Source organism: Hyperoodon ampullatus (genome assembly GCF_949752795.1).
Source record: "Hyperoodon ampullatus genome assembly, chromosome: X".
Classification (NCBI taxonomy): domain Eukaryota; kingdom Metazoa; phylum Chordata; class Mammalia; order Artiodactyla; family Ziphiidae; genus Hyperoodon; species Hyperoodon ampullatus.
In genome coordinates this window covers 112,491,248-112,507,637 of record NC_136913.1, presented here as the reverse complement: position 1 = coordinate 112,507,637, position 16,390 = coordinate 112,491,248, and the positions used below count along the sequence as shown (strand labels likewise).

Below are 16,390 nucleotides of genomic sequence, written 5' to 3'. Positions count from 1 at the left end.
GTCTTTCAAAAAGTGGTCCATAAAATTTTAAATGTTTCCAAAATATTTATCAAATAAATATATGTAACCACGTGAGTGTTATCCACTTCAAAGCAGTTAACTTTTAGAGACTTCAGCTTTGTCAAAGACGCTAGGAACATCATCGGTGCTCACATGCTCACTCTCTCGCACTCTCTCTCTCTTATCCATCTGTCTGTCCATCTGTCTTTCAAGCCATCTATCTTTGCATTCATTTGATGAATGTGAAATGAGAGAGTACAGGGATATTCCGGTCATGACGCTACTGTTGGAATTTCTTTTCATATATCAATTCTATTTACATTATTTGAGCACCTACCATGTACTCTGTTGCTAGAGAAAGACTTCAGAGCCCACATTACTTTCATTTGAACCTCATTGGTACTTTATGCCTTTGGGATAGATTTTTTTTTTTTTTTTTTTTTGCGGTACACGGGCCTCTCACTGTTGTGGCCTCTCCCATTGCAGAGCACAGGCTCCGGACACGCAGGCTCAGCGGCCATGGCTCACGGGCCCAGCCGCTCTGAGGCATGTGGGATCTTCCCGGACCGGGGCACAAACCCGTGTCCCCTGCATCGGCAGGCGGACTCTCAACCACTGCGCCACCAGGGAAGCCCCGGGATAGATTTTTTTTAATAGACAAAAATTATTCAGATATAAATATACTAAGTTGATTATTCAGATTGAGGTAGTTCCATTTATTTTCAGTCAGAAATAAGGTATAACCAATAAAAGTGGTTTTCTTGCAAATCATAACAAGACCTCTACATTACTTTATGGTCATAGTTAACTACCACTTTCAAGGATTTGCCCACATTTTTTAATGCCTTCAGAACTTAGCTCTCAGGTTTTTTTTCCCCCTGATGATCAGCCTGTCATCATGTTGCCTTGACTTCTTTAATGCCAGCACTTCACATCCACCTCTGAGGTGTTGTACCCCCTTCTTTACCACCATCCAATTTTACCTCATCATATACAATATTCATTCGTTTTGAAACCTCATTACCCCAGGACTTTCAGTCTTGACCCCTCTTTTCCAGTCCAGCATCACCAATCGAGTCGTATAGTCAACTTCACCCTCAAGTTCATCTGTTTTGAATGTTGCTCTGTTTTTTTGTTCTAGAATCCTTTACATCTTCAATCATGCTTAACCTTGCTATCCTTGACTCTCTTATCCTTTTTGATCTTTCTCTATGCTCAATTCTAGAACCCAAACTGTGCTTGATTCAGTCAGCTCTGGATTCCTGATCTTTAACTTTAATGTGGTCCTGTCTTTTTAAAAGTACCTCTTTGTTTTTATCTACAACATGTTTAAATCCTTTTCAGTACCTTCAAGATTTTATTCTAGTCTCTCAGTTGTTAACCTTGCCTACTAATTACTCAGAGGTCATCCTTTTCATTTTTCCCAAGGTTAACCTCTTTCTACCTCGTTTTTTTTCCTTCATCCAAACATTAATCTCAGAAAAAGATATGTCCTCTTTTTCAAAGTTAATCCTGCCCCTCATCTCCTCCATTTCCTCCATAATCTTATGCACCTACATTTCATCTTTTTCTCTCTACCACATTCCTTCTGCCTGCAAATATTTTCAGGTTTTTTTTTTTTTTAGGATGAGGGAGATTTGCCTTTACTTTGCATATTTTCTTATCTTCCTTTTACTGTCAACATTTGTAAAGAGTATTCTTTACTATCTTGTTTGTCATTTCTTTACCCTTTGTAATTTGAGTATCACCCCCATCTGTCAGTTCAAGCTGCCCCTTTGAAGGTTATCAGTCATGTCCTAATCACTCAGTGTACTCACTGCTTTTCATTCTTACTCCTCCATGACTGCTTTAGAGTATTTGATACTTTTGATCACTCACTTTTGAAACTCTTCTCAACTTCTCAAACTATTACCACCATTTTTTTCTTGTTTGCTACTCCTCTATTTCATTACCTTTTCTTTCTTCAGCTCTTCTTGCCTCTTTACGTTTCTTTTCTTGGTACTTCAACCACTCTTAGAGTTTTATCTTTTACCTTTCAACTGTAAATCCTCCAATTTCAATGCTGAGTTTTCCTGAGATCCAACTCTTCATGTCTAACTATTTGATAGATATTTTCACCTTTAACTCACTGGCATTTATACAGGACACAAATAAGTCAAACATTTTTGTCTGTCTAGGATCCAAACTCTTATCACCCCAGTACCCTTTAAGCTCAGTCTGTCTCCACGCATTATTTCCATAAATGTGGAGCATCACCTGGAAATAATACACTTTAAGTTTCTGAAGCCTATGGAGTTCTCTTGGATCTGCCACCATTCATCATGGCTTCCTGAAAGTCCATCTTCTGTAATTTACCACTCTGCCTCACAACTACTGCAGTGGTTCTTCACCCATACCTCAGTTGTTCCAAACCAGACCACAGCCAACCTTTCTCTCAGTATACTGCTGGGGAGAATGCTGGTCTCTTATTCTGTGCCAAACACATGGCTGCCCCAGTGGGACTTTAATTCTGCCCCTAATTTCCAAGAGATTAAATTGGAAATTATCTTTGGTGTTTCTTAAACCCATGGATCATTCTGTCCTCTCCTTTCCCATTTTCCATAGGCTCCTCAACTGTCCTGTAGGACTTCTGACCCCATTCTATCCCAAAATATTCCCAGTTGGCTCCAGGCTTCCTTCATAGCCCTTTTCTAATTTCCAGTTAGCCCCAACCCTGCACTGCATTGTCATCACGCACACTCATTGCTTACTCATCGTTAGCCTCATATAGAACTGAAATCTTCCACTTCTATTCTTCTAAGGGCCTTGAAGCTCTCTCTGTGTTTCCCCTACTTCATTGGTGCCTTGCTTCCCTGGTTGCCTCAAGTACCTCCCCATTAATTGGATACCCTCACTCCGACCCGTGTGGACTTTTGTCACAGGATAAAGCTCTGTACATACAGAAGCTTCATTTTTCTCAGAGGTTGAGTATCTTTATTCTCAGCCCATACCAACTCTGTAATCATACAGAAGTCAAGCCTCCCAGATTAATTAATCTTCCCCAATGTATAGTTCGTCCCATATTCAATATCTAAAGTGACTTTTCCTTATTCTTTGGAATACCCTTCTCCTTCCCTTTCATTTTACCTTCTGTGAAGTATCTGATCACCACAGCCACTCATAGGAATCAGTTGTTTCTTTGAGTTCTGTACTACTCAGCTATTCTGCCTCATATTAAATGTGTCTGTCTTACCTACTTGAGAGAGCAGTTCTTTGTATTCACCATAGCACCTATTCTGAGGATTTTTTCTTGGGATTATAGGTAGCCATTCTTTTCCCATGTATACATGGTATGCTGATGATAGTTACTGTGTGTCTTAGGGTAACCATTGACTTGATGTGTTGTCTGGTTTGGGTCTGTCAGTGCAAGCTAGGGCTAGTACTTTTCAAACTTTATCTTGCATAAGAATCATCTGAGGGCTTCCCTGGTGGCGCAGTGGTTGAGAGTCCGCCTGCCGATGCAGGGGACGTGTGTTCGTGCCCCGGTCCGGAAGGATCCCACATGCCGCGGAGCGGCTGGGCCCGTGGGCCATGGCTGCTGAGTCTGCACGTCTGGAGCCTGTGCTCCGCAGCGGGAGAGGCCACAGCGGTGAGAGGCCCGCGTACCGCAAAAAAAAAAGAATCATCTGAAAAACTTGTTGAAACTGATTTCTGGGCTCCACCACCAGAGATTAATTCAGTAAGTCTGGAGTGGGAGCTGAGACTTTGTATTCCTAATAAGCTCCCAGGTGATATGGATGCTGCTGGTCTGTGGACCACAGTTTGAGTAATACTGTGCTACACTAATCCCAGCTAATTCTGCGTGACTTTCTAATACAGGAAAGCTTTCCTTATCAGTTTAAAAGGGGGTATAAAAGCTATTAGCATTCGCTGCGAAATTTGGTTAGCGGTTTTCTGTTCTGTGTGTAGAGAAAGTATTGTTTTAACTCATGAGCTCTGCTTTTAATTCGTGTTCTTTAAAAGTTCTCCTAGTAATTGCAAAAGATTCTTTAAATGTTTCATTTTTACTGATGGTAAGTAATGTCATTTAGCCCAAGAAACAGTTACTTTCAGGATCATTCAGATTGGTCCCCTGGGCTAAGTATATCAAGATTAGAAAGTAATAATTATTATTCATAACAATTTATATTATAGCAAAATACATTATTAGCCAATACCTTTTAAGTTGTTCTCAAATCTTAACAGTTGAAAAACTTAATTTGATGCTCTTTGCATTTTTAACTCTAAAGGTTTTTTTTTATAATGGTGAGGTATGATCATTTAAGATTATTCTCCGGGAAATATGTTGTTCGAAAACACACAGGGAAAATGAAACGTAAGATAAAAATCTTGAATTAAACAGAGATGCTAATAGAGTTTTATAATTTAAATCATGGTCTTTTTTCAAAACTAAGAAACTAAGCATAGGCTTGAAAACTGGTCATAAAATTAATTAATGACTTATTGTATAATAAAATCTCATTTGTCTTTTGTCTCTCCAGCTCTCATAGCAAGCAGCCAACTAAACGGTTTTATCTTTTTAAGAAGCACTCTGGAACTCTCAGGTAAGTACTTGATCTTTTTTCATTCTCTCTACTGAAAAATTATAGTAGCTTTTTAACCTGATGCTGGAGTGCTTAGTTTGGAAAATGAAGTGATTGCTACTAGACATAATAGAGTTCTGTACTTTATATCCTTACCTCAAAGAGGGAATTGCCTATATTCTCCAGCTAAACTTGTTTCAGTGATGTCAGGCATTAAGGTGAAACTTGCATGAATTTGCATTATAAAATTTAAAAAATAAGGCTCTCCAGCAATATTTGAAAATTTAAAAGACTTTTAAGATACCTAGTAAAGTGACTAATACTACTTTGGTTGTGATCAATATATAGCCTTCATAATCCTTGGGGCTTTTTTATTTTTGAAATAAAAGTACACAACTTGTTTACTGTTCGGAGGAATTGTTGTGAACATTTCTAAAGGCATTGATAATTCATTTTGGTTATACCACACACACTTTGCTCAGAATTCACTAAGCACCATTTTTTTTCACATTCTTCTAATTCCTTTTCACTCCATATTCCTTTGTTTAATTATTTTGTTCATGTTCTCATTGCTATTTGAAATACCATTGTCAAGATCTTTGTAGCAGGAGGCTAAGACATAGACTTAAGTTTAGCCAATACTTGTTTTGATGCTTTGGGTTAGTGGAAAAGTAGAAGAGGGGTTGCTGTGTCTCAGCACCTTTGTATTTATTATTCCTTTTGCCTCATTTCCTCTTCCCCGGATATCTGCATGGGTAGCTAGCTCCCATGGTAGCTACCTTTAGGTAGCTCCTTTAGGTCTCTCCTCCAATGAGTGAGCCTTTCCTGGACCGCCCCATTTAAAGTAGCATCCGGGCTTCCCTGGTGGCGCAGTGGTTGAGAGTCTGCCTGCTGATGGAGGGGACACGGGTTCGTGCCCCGGTCCGGGAGGATCCCACATGCCGCAGAGCAGCTAGGTCTGTGAGCCATGGCCCCTGAGCCTGCGCGTCCGGAGCCTGTGCTCTGCAACGGGAGAGGCCACAACAGTGAGAGGCCCGGGTACCGCAAAAAATAATAATAATAATAATAATAATGAGGTAGCATCCTTTCCCCGGGCCCCACCCCCAGCACTCCCTATCTCCCTTTCTTGCTTTATTTTTACTTCATGGCAGCTTTTTACTGTTCAATGTATTGTATATTTCACCCTCTTGTTTATTGTCTATATCTTCTCACTAGGATGTGTGTAGTTCAGATACTGAGCTATGCCAGACATTTGCTGGGCATTGAATAGTGCCTGACACATGATAGACATTCCATAAATATTTGTTGAATAAATTAATATTGAAAGTGACATATGTGGAGTATGTGGATGATAGACAAATAGCTCATAGGCAGAGGAAAGTTTGATTCCATTTTTAAAATATATTCGTGCTATTTTTAAAATATTACTAAATTCAAGGCATTAGAAGATTCTAATAAACTATATTTAGGTATTAACCTGTACTAAAAATTTTTATAGTAATGAAAAGGATTTGTAAAGATGAGAATTTAATTTGATTTTTACCTCACTGTTGTCAAACACAGTTGTGTGCTTGGTTCTTAAATTAACTGCATGTCTTTAAAGATCTGAGGGACTTTTTTCTTACCTTGGGTGGATCTCAAATTTAAACAGAAAATTGGTTATTTTCTGTGTATGGGAGTTTACATACTTGAAATTTTACAAAACAAATTTTGTAATTAATATTTTGTTAAAATGCAGTGTTCATTCTTTAGCTATTTATTGTACATCTATTATGTATAACACAACGTAGCAAGTCCTATAAAGATGACAGTGATGAAGAAGGCTTGGTACCAACCTTCAAGGAATGTACCATTTACAGTAAGGTGTGAACATAAATAACTACAGAAATTAATGCAAGGAGGTTTGTAATAAGTGCAATGAGAGTTACTGATTTCAAAAGAAAGCTTTCTACTTATAAGAAGAGGCATGGGGCATTTTAGTTGGAAGAAATAGCATGAATAAAAATGCAGACAGGAAAAAAGCAGAAGACATACACAATGAATGACAAGTAGTACAGTTTGAATGGAGCATGAAGTTCATATAACAGCATTAAGTTCAGAGTCTGGGGAAATAGTTTTGAGCTGAGATGCAGATTGTGGAATCCTTGAAAAAGGCTGGGGAATTTGGACTTAATTTTAATTTGAGGATGTTGGGAAAGCCATCGTGGTTTTGTGTAGAATCAAGGGTACTGAAAGAAGATGAATTTGGAGGGGTATACAAGGTGAGTTGTAGCTACATGAGGCACATAGACTGGTTAAGACTATTGCAGTAGTTAACACTAATTTAATAAGATAACCTGGGTTAAGGTGGAGAGGTGGTGTCATGTCACATTTAAGAATATGGGCTCTGGGCTTCCCTGGCGGCGCAGTGGTTGAGGGTCCGCCTGCCGATGCAGGGGACGCGGGTTCGTGCCCCGGTTCGGGAGGATCCCACATGCCGCGGAGTGGCTGGGCCCTTGAGCCATGGCCGCTGAGCTTGAGCGTCCGGAGCCTGTGCTCCGCAACGGGAGAGGCCACAACAGTGAGAGGCCCGCGTACCGCAAAAAAAAAAAAAAAAAAAAAAAAAAAAGAATATGGGCTCTGAAAGGGAACCCTCTTGAATTGTTGGTGGGAATGTAAATTGATATAGCCACTATGGAGAACAGTATGAAGGCTCCTTAAAAAACTAAAAATAGAACTAGCATACGACCCAGCAATCCCACTGCTGGGCATATACCCTGAGAAAACCATAATTCAAAAAGAGACAGCTCCAGGCTTTTTCCCGGACTGCCTCCCAGCTAGCCATGGCGCACTAGCCCCTTCAGGCTGTGTTCAAGCCGCCAACCCCAGTCCTCTCTCTGGGATCCGACCAAAGCCCGAGCTTCAGCTCCCAGCCCCCGCCCACCCGGGCGGGTGAGCAGACAAGCCTCTCGGGCTGGTGAGTGCTGGTCGGCACCGATCCTCTGTGCGGGAATCTCTCCGCTTTGCCCTCTGCACCCCTGTTGCTGCGCTCTCCTCCGTGGCTCCGAAGCTCCCCCTTCTCCGCCACCCACAGTCTCTGCCCGTGAAGGGGCTTCCTAGTGTGTGGAAACCTTTCCTCCTTCACAGCTCCCTCCCACTGGTGCAGGTCCCCGTCCCTATTCTTTTGTATCTGTTTATTCTTTTTTCTTTTGCCCTACCCAGGTACGTGGGGAGTTTTTTGCCTTTTGGGAGGTCTGAGGTCTTCTGCCAGCGCTCAGTAGGTGTTCTGTAGGAGTTGTTCCACGTGTAGATGTGTTTCTGATGTATCTGTGGGAGGAAGGTGATCTCCGCGTCTTACTCTTCCGCCATCTTGTAACTCCCTGCATGATTTATTTTTAAGGCCTCCTTTCTTTTCTGATTTTATCATCAATTAAATAGGGCATTAGATTGTAGGCCTCACAGAGTGTATCCTTTTTTGTTCACTCTTGTATCCATAAGACCTAGTAGTACAGAGTATGTAACGAAGGTTCTCAGAAAATGTGTATTGAATGGATGAATATTGTAACCTTGCTTTGCAGATGGGCAAAGGCATGGAAAGATTGTACCTTGCACAAGTTATATAAGTTAGTGGAGTCATGACTGGGCTTTAGTTCTCTTCACTCATATCTTTTGGAAACTGGCATTAGAGGGAACAGCTTATAGAGCACTAAATGCTAGCATAATTTAGACATGGCTATGCCATTTTCTAGAGACATGGTTATACCATCTCATATATATCGGGTTTATATAACAAAATTTGCAAATGGTGATCATGACACATAAAAAACAAATCAAGTTATTACATGGAAAAAATAATGGTTGAACTTGTATATGGATTTTCATAAAAGATAAAAACCTTTTCTTTCTGTCTTCTTTTTTTTTTCATAGGGGCATTACTCTGGTGTGCCTTAAATGTGATTTCCTAACTGATTCTTCTGGTTTAGATCTTATGGCTAAACACTTAAGTCAACGTAAAACTCATACTTGCCAAGTTATAATGGAGAATGGTACGTATATAATTGTGTTACTTTGGATTTCTGATACTTATTCCAGTATTTTTGATCAGCCACAATATGGCTCTTACATATTAAAATGATAGTTTCATTCCTCATATATTCTTAAAGAAAATTTTTTATTGAAGTATAGTTAGTTGATTTACAGTGTTGTGTTAGTCTCTGGTGTACAGCAAAGTGATTCAGTTATACACATATACATAGATTCTTTTTCGGATTCTTTTCCACTATAGTTTATTACAAGATATTGAATATAGTTCCCTATGCTATACAGTAGGACCTTGTTGTTTATCTGTTTTATATACAGTAGTTTGTATCTGCTAATCCCAAACTCCTAATTTATCCCTTCCCCCCTTTCCCCTTTTCATTCCTCATATATTCTATTTTAAATGTAAAACTCTTCTAATTTCAGTTCCTGGAAGTATCTCAGCTTCTGGACCCACTTCTGCGTAAGTTTAATATTCATTTAGTGCGTTTTTCTTTGATGGATTTTAGCACTGTTGCATTTTTTAAATGTATCATTAATAGAAATGAAAAATATTAAAGTGTTTTTGTTTTTGTTTTTGTTTTTAAAGCCGCTTGTTGAAATAGATTCCTGCTCTATGGAGCTCGTGCAACCTGGTGCAAGACAAGTTGGAATTTCCTAAGTTCAAAGTTCTGAAGTGTTTTCTTACACAAAGGCAGTTTCCTAAGTTCAAAGTTCTGAAGTGTTTTCTCATACGAAGGTGGTTAAACAGCCAAGTTCATGACACTAGTTCTCATTGTTCAGCTCTTTTCAGCTTTCAGATGGCACTAGAGTCTTATTCCACCTTATCTTTGTGTCAGGTTAACATATCTTAACATACGCTTTTCTCTCTAGTTGGCTCTCTTCAAAAATAACTTTTGTTGCTATGGTCTTTTCTCGCTTTGCTTAAAATAATTTGTGTTTTTCTCTGCTATACTTGCTTTCAGAATATTGCATTCCCAAAGATGTGACTGTTCATCTTTTTTTGTCTGTTTTGTCTGGTTTCTTAGTTAATTTCTTATAAGTCTTAAAATTTTAGGTCAGATAGCTGTCTTTTTCCTCCTTCCTTGTCTGTCATTGTTCTATTTTTCATATTTTTCAGATGCAGAAGCAACACAGAAATTTCCAAAAAAATCCAGGGTACTCCTGGTCAGTGTCCCCCTTCGATGGACACATCTGATGCCTGTTCTCTCTTTCCAAGGAATGTGAATTGTTTGACTGTGAGACCTCCTCTAGGTTGTGGCCTTAAGAAATCAGATCTTAGGGAGAGTCCGTTCCTTCATGACTGGCCTCCCATAAGACTGATGCTAATGTGGCCAGAGATGACCTCAAGGCCCACCAAATTGAGCACAGCTTCCCACTGGGGGCTTTGGTTCGTGATCTTAAGCTTATGGATTGATTCTGACCAAGAAAAAAGCCCATCAAACCAGTGCTTCAACATCCAAGTTGAAGTTTAATCATTTTGGCTGCTGCCCTTTAATCTTTCTCTAGCATGCATGCAGTCCAAGGAATATAAAAACTGGTTATGTAGGGAACCAAGTTTATTTCCATGTTCTTGGAAAACAAATTTCTAAAGTTACAGTTCTAAAGTTAGTTATTTTTACTAGTCATTTAAAGTTTTATCCAGTGTTAAAGTTAAACCCTAGTAGTTTTCAGCAGTACTAATATTCAATTTTTTTAAGTCTAATTTAATTTTGTTGTCTTGGTTTTATGTTGTCTTCACCAAATTTATTAACGTCCATTTTGTCATGTCCTCTTTTATTTCTTTTCTTTAAAACTTGTGTTTGTTTTGTTTCATTAGTAGCTCCCCCCAAAATCCTTACAATTCTCCACAGATTTTATGTAGCTACCTATTGGTAGCTTCTTAATTTGGTAATTGTTTAGACCATTAGACATTATTATATCCTCTGTCTATCTTGGGACTATCATTAACATCTTAGTGATTGTGAGGTCAAAGACATAAAGAATTAGCAAAAAAAACACTTCCTACAGACCTTAAAACAAATTTTAAAGTTACATTTTCTGTACATCTAACACATAATGTCGTCTTAGCCATTAATGTAACTCCTTTGGATAAAGATAATATATCCAGAAAATATTGGGACCAAAAACTGCACTTGTTTCTTGTCCATATATATATAGATGTATATTTTTTTTTATTTGGTGTTTATTTTGGTTACATTGAATATAGATTTGCTGAACAGTTTTGATAATAAAGTTTGTTTGTTAAAGTGCCTCTGGAATTATTTTCTAACAAATAACTTCGAATAAAAGCTGTAGATTTTGTCATACAACCAGGAGCATTGCTTTGCTTCTTACATGGAAGCCTGATTACTTGGCCTACAGACTGAGAGCTTTATCTGTTGAATCCATCTTCTGGTTTTTCCTTCAGTGCAGTTAAAAGCTCACTATGTAGGGCTTCCCTGGTGGTGCAGTGGTTGAGAGTCCGTCCGCCTGCCGATGCAGGGGACACGGGTTCGTGCCCCGGTCCGGGAAGATATCCCACATGCGGCAGAGCGCCTGGGCCCGTGAGCCATGGCTGCTGAGCCTGCGCGTCCGGAGCCTGTGCTCCGCAACGGGAGAGGCCACAGCAGTGAGAGGCCCGCGTACCGCAAAAAAAAAACAAAACAAAAAAACTCACTATTTATACTTTACTAATTTTTAGAACTTTAAGCGGTGGCAAGAGTCCCTTTGTAATCCTAATAACCATAAAGGTGGGCAGGCTCAGAAGTTGTTTGGCTCAATCATGAGTGGTTTTTTTCCTCTTAACATTAGAACTTCTTGAATTGTACTTTGAAACTTGGTCCGTTTGTGCTGCTATAACAGAATTGGGTGGCTTATAAACAATAGAAATTTATTCCTCATTTTTCTGGAGCTGGAAGTCCATGATCAACGTGCTGGCAGATTCATTGTCTGTTGAGGACCTGCTTCCTGGTTCATAGACAGTCGTCTTCTCTCTGTCTCCTCACATGGTGGGAAGGGCAAGAGAGTTCTCTGTGGTCTCTTTTACAAGGGCATTAATCTCATTCATAAGGGCTCCACCCTCATGACCTAATCACCTAATGATGCCTCACCTCCAAATACCATCACACTGGGGACTAGGTTTCAACATTTGAATTTGGCTGGTGGGAGGGGGAAACATTCAGCCTATAGCAGAAACATATTGAAAGCCAATTTCAAGGACCACTTGTTATGTAGTCTACTTGTAACTCATAGTCAAAAGAGTTGAATTTATTAGTTTTAATTTTCCAGACTGATTTCTGCTGTAAATGATTTTCCAAAATTTCCAGAAGTTGCTTGTTTCTTAGTAGTGGACTTGGCGATATTTCTAGTCTTTATTTCCATATCTGTCTCTAAGATGTTTTTTCATTCACCATCTTTCTATCCATATTTTTTTACTTTTCAAAAATTGTGGTAAAAATATATAACATAAAATTTACCATTTTAACCATTTTCAGGTGAATAATTCATCAGTATTAATTGCACCAAGCTTTAAACTTTTGCCCAGAAATAACTTCTTTGTGGTTTTAACATAGGTTCTCTTTTTTTTTTTTTTTTTTTTTTTGCGGTACGCGGGCCTCTCACTGCTGTGGCCTCCCCCACTGCGGAGCACAGGCTCCGGACGCGCAGGCCCAGGGGCCATGGCCCATGGGCCCAGCCGCTCCGCGGCATGTGGGATCCTCCCAGACCGGGGTACGAACCCATGTCCCCTGCATCAGCAGGCGGACTCTCAATCACTGTGCCACCAGGGAAGCCCCAGGTTCTCTTTTTATATACAGATATTTTCTGTGCCTCTGTCATAGTTCACAAATAACGATAAACCACATTCTTGCTATAGGAATATTTTAGGCAGGGGTGCACCTTTGTGTTCTTCCATAGGATTCTATTTCTTACAGTATATATTAGGTTCATTTTCGTAAAGTATAATGCTCTTAAAATTCTGTATCCCATAGCATCATTTTTTTACTTCATTTAAATAAGACATCTCAGTCGGTACTAAGCTTGCTTATTATAGGCAGTTAGTTTAGTTTTAATTGGTGCTAATGAATTTTAGCTTGACAGTCTGATCTCTTCACTTTCAGGCTATTCTAAATAGTCCTTTCACCTGATTTAGAAATAGCCATCTTACGCACGCATGCTTCTTGGTTACAGCTGAATAAAAAGTGTGATTGGCTCAGTTTCAATCCATCACCATTATTAGAAAAATAACCTCTGAACTACAAAGACTGTTTCTTACTCTGTTTTGTCAAACTTTGCCAAAGCACCTCTTTGGACCTCATTTATTTGTTTAGTAAATATTTACTGAGCACTTACTATGTGCCTGACACTATTCTAGGTGCTGGCAAAACAGACTGAAATCTCTGCCCCTGTGGAGCTTATTTTTCAGTGTTGGAAGATAGACAATAGAAAATAAGAAAAGTGTATAGTATGTTAGATGATGATCAACATTCTTGAGAAAAATTAAGTACGGAAGGAGGATAGTGAGTACAGATTGGTAGTTGGGAGGTTGCAGTTTTAAATTTGGTGATCCGAATAGGCCTCCATGACAGGATGACAAATGAGTTAAAGACCTGGAGATAAGGAAGTGAGCCACTTGGATATCTATCAGAAGAGCATTCCAAAGAGACAACAGCAAAGGCAAAAGTCCTGAAGGGGGAGTTAGAATCCTCATTCGTTGCTGATGGTAATGCAAAATGGTTCAGCCACTGTGAAAAAGTTTGGTGGTTGCTCAAAAAGTTAAACAATTACCACATGACCCAGCAGTTCCACTCCAAGGTATGTATCCAAAAGCCTCGAAAGCAGGGACTCAGATACTTGTACATGCATGTTCATAGCACAGCACATGTTCACAACAGACAAAAGAGGGAAACAGGCTAAATGTCATAAACAGATGAAGGGATAAATAAACTAGTATATTCATAAAATGCACTATTATCTAGGCATGAAAAGGAATGAAGTAATGATACATGCTACAATGTGGATGGACCTCAAAAACACGATGCTAAGTGAAAAATCACAGGTCACATTGTATAATTACACTTATATGGAATATACAGAATAGGCAAATCTATAGAGACCGAAAGATTGGTGTTTGCCAGGGGTTATGGGGAGGAGGGAATGGGGAGCGACTGCTTAATGGGTACAGGGTTTTCTTTTCAGGGTGACGACAGTGTTGAGGAACTAGACAGAAGATGGCTGCACAACATTGTGAATGTACTAAATGCAACTGAATTGTTCACTTTAGAATGGTTAATTCTATGGCATGTGAATCTTCTACAAAAAAAACCAAAAACACAAAAACCTTAGCAAACTAGGAATATGAAGGAAGCCTCCTTAACCTAAACCTAATAAAAATCTACAGCTAGCATAATGAGAGGAAGAAAAAGAAGGGCCCTGAAGTAGGATCATGCCTGGTTCAAGGAACAGCAACAAGACTGATGGGTCTGCAGTAGAGTTGGGGAGAAGGGGGGACAGTAGTAGGAGATGGAGCCTGAGAGGTAATGTGGACCATGTAGTATAGAGCCTTACAGGCAATTGTGAAGATTTGGCTATTATTCTGGGAGAGGAGGCCATTAGTGGATTTTGAACAAAGGAGTGTTTTTATTTTTTAATTTTTATTTCTTATTGAAGTGTAGTTGATTTACAATGTTTCAGGTGTACAGCAAAGTGATTCAGTTATACATACATATATAATTATTATTTTCTAAGTTATTACAACATATTGAATATAGTTCCCTGTGCTATACAGTAAATCCTTGTCCGTTTTATATATAGTAGTGTGTATCTGTTAATCTCAAATTCCAAATTCACCCCTCCCCCGTTTCCCTTTTGGTAACCAGAAGTTTGTTTTCTATGTGAGTCTGATTCTGTTTTGTATTGTTTTTTAATTTAATTTAATTTTTTAAATTTTTATTTTATTTTTGGCTGTGTTGGGTCTTTGTTTGGTCTTCGCGCTTTGTGCAGGCTTTTTCTAGTGGCGAGCAGGGGCTACTCTTCATTGCGGCGTGTGGGCTTCTCATTGCGGTGGCTTCTCTTGTTGCGGAGTGTGGGCTCTAGGTACGCGGACTTCAGTAGTTGTGGCTCGCGGGCTCTAGAGCACAGGCTCAGTAGTTGTGTTGCCCGGGGCTTAGTTGCTCCGCGGCATGTGGGATCTTCCCGGACCAGGGCTCGAACCCGTGTCCCCTGCATTGGCAGGCGGATTCTTAACCACTGCACCACCAGGGAAGTCCTATTTCTGTTTTGTAAATAAGTTCATTTGTATCATTTTTTTAGATTCCACATATAAGTGATATAGGATGATATTTGTCTTTCTCTGACTTACTTCCGTTAGTATGATAATCTCTAGGTCCATCCATGTTGCTTCAGATGGCATTATTTCATTCTTTTTTATGGCTGAGTAGTATCCCATTGTGTGTGTGTGTGTGTGTGTGTGTGTGTGTGTGTGTGTGTGTGTGTGTCCCACATCTTCTTTATCCATTCATCTGTCAGTAAACATTTAGGTTGCTTCCATGTCTTGGCTATTGTAAATAGTGCTGCAATGAACATTGGGGTGCATGTATCTTTTTGAGTTAGAGTTTTCTCCAGATATATGCCCAGGAGTGGGATTGCTGGATCATATGGTAGCTCTATTTTTATTTTTTTAAGGAATCTCCATACTGGCTGCACCAATTTACATTCGCACCAACAGTGTAGCAGGGTTCCCTTTTCTCCACACCCTCTCCAGATGAATACAGGAGTGTTTTATACCTCAGTGAAAAACAAAAATTCTTAAGTACAGTGAACAGGATCACTCTAGCTGCTGACTTGAGAATAAGATGCAGGGGACCAAGGGCAGAATCAGGGAGATCAGCTAGGAAGCTATTGTAATAATCCAGGTGGGAGATAACAGGGGTTTGGAGTAGGATGGTAAGAGTGTACGTTTATAAGTGGTTCAACTGGGGCTATATCGTGAAAGTTGAGCCAACAGAATTTGTTGGATGTGAGGTGTGAGAGAAAAAGTGTTGTAGGGGACACCACAGTCATTAGCCTAAGCACCTGGGAAGATAATGTTGATATTAACTGAGGTGGAGAAGACTAAAATAGCAGATTTGGGAGGGAAGATGAGGACTTTGATTTAGGACATGTTTGAATTTGAGATGCCTATTAGATATCCAAGTGGGGATGTCATGGACATTCTCATGTGTAAGCCTGGAGTTTAGGGGAGAGGTCCAGGCTGTCAACATTTAAATTTCTTTTTAAGTCACAAGGTGGTATGAGATCTCCGAGGGATAGAGTAGAGGTAGAGAACGGACAAGGTCCACAGATAAAGCCCTGGGGCATTCCAACAATAAGCGGTTAGAGAGATGAGAAGGAATCAGCAGAGGAGACTGAGGCGTGGCTAGTGATGTGAGAAGAACACCAGGGAAGTGGCAGTATCCTTGACTTCAGATAGCCTATTTGTAAAATGTGGGTACTAACTTGTTCTGGAGTTCTTGGATTTTATTATTGTATTTTTGTTATACCTAAACATCACTTATAATTTGTTCTTAGAAGAAAGTGAATTCAGAATGTCACATCCACTCTCCCCAATAGCAGAAACAGTTTTTTCCCCAATAGCAGAAACAGTTTTTATACATTGAGAGAATGAAATACCCCAATTATTCCTAGTCATGGTTAACTCTCTACATGTACTCTTGTAAAAGTAATACTCTTCCATTTCTGCAAAAGAAGGGATCTAGGTCTAGAGTTGTCCATAATTTGTAAATGATCTGCATAATAAAAGTGCCATGGTCAAATAAATTTAGGAAATGCTG

The 16,390-nt window shown here is 39.5% G+C and overlaps 1 protein-coding gene across 1 annotated transcript in view; it reads left to right on the top strand.

The window, feature by feature from the left end:
* Positions 1 to 10,047, top strand: part of ZNF280C (zinc finger protein 280C) — a gene marked incomplete at both ends in the record, with an annotated part of 50,512 nt that extends 40,465 nt beyond the window's left edge. The window contains 5 exon segments of the mRNA XM_079727902.1: positions 4,521 to 4,583; positions 8,469 to 8,587; positions 9,006 to 9,042; positions 9,700 to 10,009; positions 10,012 to 10,047. Of these exon segments, the coding sequence (XP_079584028.1) occupies positions 4,521 to 4,583; positions 8,469 to 8,587; positions 9,006 to 9,042; positions 9,700 to 10,009; positions 10,012 to 10,047 (565 nt within the window).
* Between the last annotated feature and the right edge of the window lie 6,343 nt (positions 10,048 to 16,390).